Here is a 10,528-nt window from a genome sequence, read left to right on the forward strand (position 1 = left end):
GAGGACGGGTTTCTAGGATATACCCTTTGGTCGGAAGATGATCCATGGAGGGGATTGGAACCATGGCAATGAAATGATATGCGATGGAATGAATGTAAAACTAAAGTTCTCTCATGTAAACTATCATATAATTCAAAACATTAAAAAAAAAAAAGAATGGAATCAAAAATAGTAATAGTGGGTGGGGCTTGATGAATGCTATGAATCGGAACCAACTCTATGGCACTTAACAACAACTGATTAGGAGCAGTTCAAATGAAGGGGAAGCACCTACTTACATTTGAATAGTAGATCAGATCCAAGAAAAATATTAAGTCAATTAGAGTACAAGTGGTATATGAGTAAGACAAAATTCAGAAAGATAGTATGTGGATAACTGAAGTCGGGGAAACACAGAATAAAGGGAATGTCATTGGTTCATAACTGAACTAGGTTTCTTCTAGTTCTAAAGTTCTATGTCTATGAAACCATTATTAAAATTTATACCACTTACTATCCCTTTGGAGTCCTGGTGTGGTGTTGTGGGTTAATGTGCTAGACTGCAAAGTCGGTTTGAACCACTGGGTCAGTGTTTCAAGTTCACCAGCTGCTCCTCAGAAACCTTATGCAGGGTCACTATGGGTCAGAACTGACTTTATGGCACTTAACAACCACAACTATCCCTTACTACTGAGCTCTAGTAGCATAGTGGCTGCTAACTTCAAGGTCAGCAGTTCAAACTTACCAGCCGTTCCATGGGAGAAAGATGAAACTTTCTGCTCCCGTAAAGATTTACAGCCTCAGAAACCCTATGTAGGGTCGCTATGAGTTGAAACCAACTCCACAGCACATATTTACCACGACCACCACTACCACCCCTTACTATGTGCTAGGCACTGGGCTGAGCATTTTACATCACTATCTCATTTAATGGAGCCCTGGTGTGGCACTTCGGGTTAATGCACTGGACAGCAAGATCGGTTTGAATCACAGGGTTGGTGGTTCAAGTCACCAGTCACTCCTTGGAAACCCTATACAGGGTCGCTATGAGTCTGAAAAGACTTGACGGCACTTCACAACAACCACAACAACAACAGTGTGGTACTGGAGCACAAGTTCAGTTTGAAGCGCAAGGTCAAAGTCACTAGCCACTCCTCAGAAATCCTATATAGGGTCACTATGAGTCAGAATCAACTCAACGGCACAATTCATCAATGACATCTCATTTAATTCATGCAGTAATCCTACAAGGTAGATATACTACCATTAGCCCTTTTTTTCCTTGTAACAGAAGGAGGAAACTAGAGACTTGTTAAGTGCTGTCAAGTCAATTACCACTCATAACGACCCTGGATAGGGTTTCCAAGGAACAGCTGACCCACCAACCTTGAGATTAGCAGTCCAGTGATTATCCCACAGCCCCACAACAGGACTCCTAGAGGACACCTAATGTGCCCAGTATAACTGCCCAGTATAACACAAATAGTAAAGGATGGAACCAGCATTTGACTGTTAGAGAAAGCCTAAGTATAGAAATTATGGTTTGTGTCTGTGATGCAGGAGTAGATTTATAACTGAGGAATTTTCGAGTTTAATGTATTCATGGGTTCATATTTGGATATTGTTTTTACACATTTGCATATTTTATCTTCGGTTGTTATGTGCTGTCGAGTCGGTTCTGACCCATAGCGACCCTGTACAGGGTTTCCAAGGCTGTAAATCTTTATGGGAGCAGAAAGCCTCGTCTTTCTCCCGTGGAGCAGCTGGTAGTTTCGAACTGCTGACCTTGCTGTTCGCAGCCCGATTCATAACCACTATGCTACCAGAGCTCCTTATCTTCTACTTAGCTCCAAATTAGCTGTAATGTTTAACCAACCATGGGACTAGTTGACCTGTGAGTCAACTCCCTTCAAGACAAATTTTCAATTAGCAGAGGAAGACATGGTGCTGTCAGGGGTTGGTATCGAGACCAAATGTTCCTTTCTGCTCAGAACTATTTCTCAGGAAAGGGGTTTGGGCCATGGGCACATTCCACTAACTTACGGCTACACCAAGTTAGTGACCTTTAATGCTAACTTACTTTAAATACATTTTGACATTTCAAATAAATTAATATATTTTTACAAGTGGGGCAACCATCACAAATTAGACCAAATGGTTTTCATGCAGGCTGGGTCATTAGGCAGAGTTTCAAAAGCTCCACTGCGGCTCCTCCACTCATCCTATTCCCACTCCCGGAAAAGAAGTGTTTATTTCCCCCAGAAAACCACTTGGATAAATGGCTAACAATCCTAGGGGTTTAACCTTAGCCCCCCCTCAGTGGTATGGCTCTGTATCTAATAGATGCTTATTCTAAGTGACAGAATCAGCTCCAAGAATCCATTCCATGTATTAGTTTGTGTTGTGGAAATGTTCTACTAGTAAATGCAGTGTTTCTATTATGTGGGTGTGAAGCACCAGTTCCTTGAAAACTTACCTAGAAATAGGAGTATTTAACATAAGAAGGACATCAAAGGAGCTGACAACCAGGGAGAGGTGAAGAGGTCTAGCTTCTGAAAAGTCAGACCTGGGACTACTAAGTAGCCACACATCTTTCATCTGAGCAGATTTCATAGACAAGCTGCCCAGCCAAATCAAATGGGAATTAAAGGGATTCTGCGTAGAAAGTGACTCAGAAGCACGAAGGCCACTTTAGTCACAAGAAATTGCCAGAGGGTGACTTATTTGATGGGGAAAAAAACAAAACCAACAGACACAATAGCCGGTGTATTTTTGAGGCAATATTAAATCTAATAAACATGACACCAGTAGTCTTGGCTTAAATCAAGTTGGGTGAGTTGAAGAATTTAACAGCTTATCTTTCAACTCCCAGCCTTTACCACAGAGAGAGCCTTACCAGCCGAGACCAGAATCCAAAATGTGCCATCCCCGGCCTCTGGCCTGGCCTGGGATCTCAGAATGGGGATAATTAGAACGTCATTTCTGCCAGAGTTGTTTGTTGTTATTGTTTTCTGGGCCACTGTCTTCAGATTTGATCAAAATAGGAGAGTTGTACTGAAATAAATTCATTTTCCCTTCCTCGGCCAGCCTGGGTTTATTTCCTGGGGGACTGTGCTGCATAGGACCAGTGCACAGAGACAGTTTCTGTACAAGCATGAAAGTGTGTAGAGAGATCTGGGACATGCCGGGAAAGATCCAGCACCTCCCGCAGCAACAAGTGCTCACACTTCCTCTAGGTAGTAGGGCACTGTCATGCAAAGGCCTCAGACAGACATGCTGAGGACACATCACAGCAAACTGCTCCCAGAACTGTCAAGGCTGGTGTTTAATGTTTATCCAATGGCCTTAGACTGAAAGGCTCTATAGAACAGATATAACACAAGCTCAGCTTTATACCCCAATAACACTTGAATCCCTCACTGCCCAGAGGCAGATGGTACTGACCAGAGAAGGCCAGCCTATGTGGAGGTGGAGGAGCAGGGGGACAGAATGAAGTTGCTGGGGGTCAGAAAGATAAGGGGTAAAGAGCTCCAAGTAGGTCAAAAACAACCTTTGTTTCCTTTACAGCATTACCAGTTTCCTCTCCTAAGAGACCAGATTAGAGGGAGGGCCATATCTCAGCCTAGTTTTTTTTTTGTTTGTTTTTTTTAATCTCTGCTTCCTTATTGACTGTGCGTAAGGTTTCTTCCAGTCAGGGAAACAGTGGGCCTCAGAATGTAATGACAGCCCATATCCTGTGCTCAAAGTTTCAGATTATTTTCAATTTTCAGATTTGTGACAAAAACAAAAGCTTTTCTCGGGTTTTCCAGGCAAATAAAAACAAGAGGAAACTTGACTGTTATTATTTTAGCCAGGAATGGGACAGATTTTTCTGCCTTTGTCTAGTATAAAGGAAGAGAAATAAAGTACAGAATAAGTGAGGGATGAGATAGGATTCAGTTTTCTGAGAAGTGCCAGATAATAAATAGTAGCCATCGAGGAGTCCTGGTGTGGTGCTGTGGGTTAATGTGCCAAACTGCAAAGCCATTTGAACTGCAAGGTTGGTGGGTCAAGCTCACCAGCTGCTCCTTGGAAACCCTATACAGAGTCGCTACAGGTCAAAATAGACTCGACGGCACTAAACAACAACAACAATCAAAGAGAAGTCAGGGTAGACATTGGGGCCAACTCCTCTTTCCAGAAAGAAGCTAGAGTGGAGCCATGTGTTGGCCTGTGTGTCCCAGTACACTTGTCACAAAGAGCACCAGCCACATACACTTTCACACACACAACCCAGTTCTTTTACTTCTAACTCCTTCATTGTCTCAAATTCATCTACTTCTCTTCATCCTCACTGCTACCATCCTAATTCAAGCCACCATCATTACTCACCTAGACTAGTTCAGGAGGCTGTCTGCCTTCATCCCATGTCTCATCTTCCTCCAGGATGATCTCAACAGCTACCAGTTTCATCTCTCTAGAACCCAAATCATCTTAAAGTCCTTGAATGGCTTCTCACACGCATCAGAGTAAAGCCAACATGTACATCTCTCCATTGTCTGTCCACTGCGTATATTCTGATTCAGTCTATATTAGCTTTACTGAATTGTTTGCAGTAACCTGAAGGAGGCATGATTTCTTGAACTTCTGGGCCTCTACTTATGTGTTTCCCTCTACTTGGGTTGCCCTTAACTTTGCTCTCCTCTCATCCCCGCCTTGATTTCTCTTTTATTGATCCTCCCAGATCTTGTTTAGATGCTACCTTCTCTGGGAATACTTTGACTCCCAAGCTGGTTGAGGTGCTCCCAAAGCCCTGTACTGCCCCCTTCTCATAACATGGAGAGTAGTTGTCTAATGACTCCTCCAAGTGTTAGAGTAAACTATCTGTGTAAGTTACTTGAGGGCAAAGATTGTGTCATAGGTGTCTTTTGAATTCCCCAGAGAAAATTATCAGAAAACTTTAAATGAAAGAAGAAATCAACCTGTTTTAGGGTTTGGTTTTGTTTTGTTTGCTGAGGAAAGGGGGATATGGAGTTAACCAGGTCTAGCTAAGTGAGTAGTGCATTAACGACGTAGGATTTCAAATCACCAGCTGATGGCCTGTACCTTATTATTCCACAAGATGGATGCTGTGTCTATGCTAATGGAAGGTCCTATCTCAGAGGTTGCTGGTTTGCTAAAATTGGGATTCTCTATACTCAGTTGTCCAGAAATGTCTATGACTTTGCCCTTCCGTGTTGTTGTTGTTATGTGCTGTCGAGTTGGCTCCTACTCATAGTGACCCTGTATAAAGTTTCCAAGGAGCAACTGGAGGATTTGAACTGCTGACCTTGCAGTTCAAACTGACCTTGCAGTCCAACACATTAACCCACAGTATCACACTGGGACTCCCATACCAGGACTCCCTTTCAGACAGTGGGAGAGATTAATTTGCATATCATAGAGAACCCAGATGCCCTACAGTTGTGGTCCTCAAACTTTGTCATATATCAGAATTACCTGGAAAGCTGGTAAAACCCAGATAGTCTGGTCCCCATCTAATCTCAGTAAATAACTTTGGGATAGCCCTCAGAATTTACATTTCTCCAAGTTCCTAGGTGATGCTGTGTTTGCTGATCTTGAGATCATACTGTGGAAACTATTGCTCTAGAGCAGGGGTAGGGAACGTTTGGTCCATGAAATAATTTGGTCTGGCCCTGTCAAGGCAACCACGGTTCCAGTCATCACATTAGGGGTGAGTTAATTAAATGTTTGACCAAATATAGCAGGCTAATTTGTAAGTTGATTATTTTGTATGGCCCATGAATAATGTTATAAATGTTGGCAGAAACGAGGTTCTGTCTATAACTATTGAGAAACACATATGAACATTATGTTGGAAATTGCATGCATTAGAAATCTGCTTATCTGAATATTTAATTAACTGTCCCTCCACTTTGCAGCAACAGCTTTGCTGAAATCTATGAGGCAGAGATAAACTATAAGCTGATTTTTCTTCCCAGATAAAACTGCCCCTTGGAAAGATGTGGTAACCTAATGGTGTGTGTTTTGTTCTTTTTTGCAGGTGCGATTAGAGTGGCCAACAGACCTTGCAGTCAATCCCATGGACAATTCATTGTATGTCTTGGATAACAACATTGTGCTGCAAATTTCTGAGAACAGGCGTGTGCGGATCATTGCAGGACGCCCCATTCACTGCCAGGTGCCAGGCATCGATCATTTCTTGGTCAGCAAGGTGGCAATTCACTCCACTCTTGAGTCTGCGAGGGCTATCAGCGTCTCCCACAGCGGGCTGCTCTTCATAGCTGAAACAGACGAGAGGAAAGTAAACCGCATTCAGCAAGTCACCACCAATGGGGAGATCTCCATCATCGCTGGCGCCCCCACTGACTGTGACTGCAAAATTGATCCCAACTGTGACTGTTTTTCGGGTATGACCTTTTCAGCAATTCACCAGCTCCCTCTCTCTGTTTTCAAATGAAAAACGTGCACCAGAAAAGTGAAAAGGAAGAAAAAAGTGTTACTTGGGAACATTCATAAGAGCAATGGGTTGGGAGTCAGATAGCTTAGACTGTGTCTGTAGTTCTGCACATGACTCACTAAGTGACCCTAGCAAAACTACAAGACGTTTTCATACCTCACTTACTTCATTCCTTAACTGAAACTATCAATTGCCTCAGTTATATCACTTTGTTGTTTTGAAGCTAAAGTCTAAAAGATTGTAATACGTGGTACTATAGGATAAGAACTTGACCACAAGGTTGGTTTAAACCTCAAGGTTAACAGTTCAAATTCACCAGATACTCCTTGAAAACCCTATACAGGGTCGCTATGAGTCAGAACTGACTGAACGGCACTTAACAACAACAAAAAGTTAAGGTGAATATACAAAGATAAGCTTATGATAATATTTTACTTTGGACAAAAAGAAACTGGGAGAAACCCTACATTAACTCATTAAGCTAAGGAGAAAAAAATATATCCCATAAATGATAGGTTTCCAGATTAATACGGTGTACTATTTCGAACTCAAAGGGACTAACTCAAACAGCAGTGTTGGGGATATATGGACAAAATGAAATTCTCACCATGAAGATGCCCTAGGATATTGGTGTACCACTTACAGTGGTTAAAAAAAAAAAAAAAAAAAAAAAAAAACTTTCTTGAGGACCAATAGTGCCCTGTCCTTGTCACTGAAATAGGCGGGGGGAAAGTGCCTTCCAGATAGTAAACAGTCCTTTCAATGTCAGTAGATAAATGTATTGCAGAGATGTGGAAATCCCTTCATGCTCCATGCAGCTCTGTTAAATTGCTCATCCAGGCCCAAATGGTCCTCTTAGCCTTTGCCTTTCCTTGGACCAGAGGAATCGGGGTAAGCAAGTTAGTCAATAGGACTTTTTGATCAGTATTTCCAATGTTTTTCTGGACAATTAGTTTTATATCTTGTTGATTTATATCTTTCTTTCATAACAAATCTAATGTTTATTCCAGTTATCAAATGTGATGTTCTGAATCACTGCTGCACTTATAAACTTAGTGTACTTTGTGTGACACTGGGAATTAACAGAAGAAAGAACCTCGGTGCCCACACAGTAGGGCTGGAAAGTCCTGAGACAGATTCTATACACAATGACAGTCATCTGTCTCATAGATTTTAGCCAAATTTTGTGTGGCTGTTATTTGCTATTCTTGTGTTTTGCAATACAATAGACTCTGAATAATAGGATTGAGCATTTCACAAAATTGGTGTAACTGAGATAATTACATCCTACTGTTCATCTTCAGTAGTACTGACTCAAGAATTATAATCTTTTGAATAATGGGTTTCAAATTTGTCAAGGAGGGGGGGCATGTGGAGAATGTCGGTTCACTAATGATTCCCTTTAAAATAATTTTTGGTGCTGTGTTTTCTGTATATGGTCTTTTCATATAAATGCGGTGATGCCAATGATTCATATCAGGATCTTCCACCCACAGGTGACGGTGGCTATGCCAAAGATGCAAAGATGAAAGCCCCTTCCTCCTTAGCGGTATCCCCTGATGGTACCCTCTATGTGGCAGACCTTGGGAATGTCCGCATCCGTACCATCAGCAAAAACCAAGCCCATTTGAATGACATGAACCTTTATGAGATTGCCTCACCTGCTGATCAGGAACTCTACCAGTTCACTGTCAACGGAACCCACCTGCACACCCTGAACCTGATAACGAGGGACTACGTATATAACTTCACCTACAATGCTGAAGGTGACTTGGGTGCAATTACTAGCAGTAATGGCAATTCAGTGCACATACGCCGGGATGCAGGGGGGATGCCCCTCTGGCTTGTGGTGCCTGGAGGGCAGGTATACTGGCTGACCATAAGCAGCAATGGAGTCCTGAAAAGAGTGTCAGCCCAAGGCTACAATCTGGCCTTAATGACCTATCCAGGAAACACAGGGCTTCTGGCTACCAAAAGTAACGAAAATGGATGGACAACCGTTTATGAGTAAGTTTCCATTTCTCAACATAAGCTTTATTAGGTTTTAATCTGAAAATGACTTAGTAATTGCTAAGTATTGCATGTTATTTCCTCCTAATAATCACAATAAAAGTATGACAAGTTAAGGCAAAAATGTTACCCAACTCCTAGGGTTTGGACCCATTTCTGCAGAGTAGTTTTTACAAAGCCTAATACTAAAAACATAGACTGAGGAAGAATCAAGTGCAGCACTACAGGAGATAGGAATGATGTAGAAGTCAACATATGCAAGAAATTTACACCCTAGTTTTCAAGACAAGGTAAAATTTCATTTAAATAATAAAGCTGGAAACTAGTTCTAAGGCAGCAAATAAACAGTGTGATTTAACAAGTATTTATTGAGCCCCATGGTGTTTAATGAATAACTGAATATGTGCCCAGACCAGCTCAGTTTAAATTGCTGTGGAAATTAGAAGGGCAGTTAGAATATAAGAAAGGGACCCTGGAAAGCAAGTGTGGAATTATGTGGGGCAAAGGCTGGATAGGAGAGGCTGTGCTCCGCTATTCACTTCTATGCAATGTGGAACCAAGTACTCTTGCACCAGTGTGGTCTAGCCTGGTTTCCCTGCACGTGTCAAAGCATCTGGCACACTCTGGCATTTACAGAATAGATCTGTAGTAGCTTTGAGAATTAATACAAGGAAAGACTCTACATGGTATGTCTGACAGCAAACTACTAGGAGGTATCGTGAATTAAAACAGAGACTATTGTCCTTGCCTTTTAAAGCATGAACTACCTCGTTTTCAAGTCAAGCTATTTAGAAAACTAGTCTACTGTCAGCACTCAGGAAACATCCCCTTCCCCACTCAACACAAACACAAAGAGAATCACTGAAATTTTCACCAATTTACTGAATGAGGCTCATACATGGAATCTGAACCAAGAGTCTGAAATATCTTTACAGTTGAAGAGTGTGAGAAGTGGAGATGTAAAGTGTGAGGGATTCCAAGGATGACTATCCTGTAGGGATGTAGAGATTATGAAGAAAATATTCAATCCCACAAAAGTCTCCTAAGGAAAGGGACAAAACAATTGGCTGTCAATTTTTGGATCCTTTCCCAAAGAAGTGCCATTGATACAAAAGAGCAGGACAGCTATTTTACTTTCACTTAGAAAATGGTATTCAGATGTTTCTTTTGCAAGCCTTCCTCTAGTTTTTGAAAAATTTCTCATACATCTTAATAAGAGTAATAAAGACTCCTTGTTCACTGAAGATTTACTGTGTGCCCTGGTGTGGTTTTGTTGTTGTTATTGGGTGCCATCAAGTCGGTACCGATTCATAGGGACCTTATGCACAACAGAACGAAACACTGCCCGATCCTGGGCCAACCACACACTATTGTTGCCACGCTTGAGCCTATTGATGCTGCCACTTTGCCAATCCATCTCTGCTGGGAGGTCTTTCCTCCTTTTCTCTGACCCTCCACCTTATCAAACATGATATCCTTCGCCAGCGACTATTGCCTCCTGACAGTATGTTCGAAGTATGAGAGACGAATTTTGGGCATCCTGGCCTCCATGGAGCACTCTGGCTGCACTTCTGCCAACAAAGATCTCTTTGTTCTTTTGGTAGCTCATGGTAATTTCAATATTCTCCTCTAACACCAGAACTCAAATGCATCAATTCTTCTATGGTCTTCCTCATTCACTGTCCAGCTTTAACATACATATGAGGTTATTGAAAAATACCATGGCTTGGGTCAGGCACACCTTAGTCTTCAAGCTCACATCTTTGCTCTCCAACACTTTAAAGAGGTCTTGTGCATAAGATTTGCCTAATGCAATACGTCGCTTGATATCTTGACTGCTGTTTTCATGAGTGTTGATGGTTGATCCAAGAAGAATGAAGTCCTTGATAACTTTAATCTTTTCTCCATTGATAAGAATGTTGTTTATTGGTCCATTGGTGAGGATTTTTGTTTACTTTGTATTGAGATGCAATCCATATTGAAGGCAATGCTCTTTGATCTTCATCAGTAAATATTTTAAGTCCTCTTCACTTTCAGCAAGCAAGGTTGTATCATCTGCATATCACAGGTTGTTAATGA

General features: G+C 41.7%; 1 protein-coding gene across 3 annotated transcripts in view; it reads left to right on the plus strand.

Annotated features, from left to right (window-relative positions):
• Positions 1–10,528, plus strand: part of TENM1 (teneurin transmembrane protein 1) — an 884,561-nt gene that overhangs the window by 797,238 nt on the left and 76,795 nt on the right. For all 3 annotated transcript variants that reach the window (XM_006862844.1, XM_006862842.1, XM_006862843.1), the window contains 2 exons: positions 6,023–6,389; positions 7,936–8,446. In XM_006862844.1, the coding sequence (XP_006862906.1) occupies positions 6,023–6,389; positions 7,936–8,446 (878 nt within the window). The remainder of the gene's footprint in view (positions 1–6,022; positions 6,390–7,935; positions 8,447–10,528) is intronic.

This window comes from Chrysochloris asiatica, unplaced genomic scaffold (genome assembly GCF_000296735.1).
Source record: "Chrysochloris asiatica unplaced genomic scaffold, ChrAsi1.0 scaffold00051, whole genome shotgun sequence".
NCBI classification, from domain to species: Eukaryota; Metazoa; Chordata; class Mammalia; order Afrosoricida; family Chrysochloridae; genus Chrysochloris; species Chrysochloris asiatica.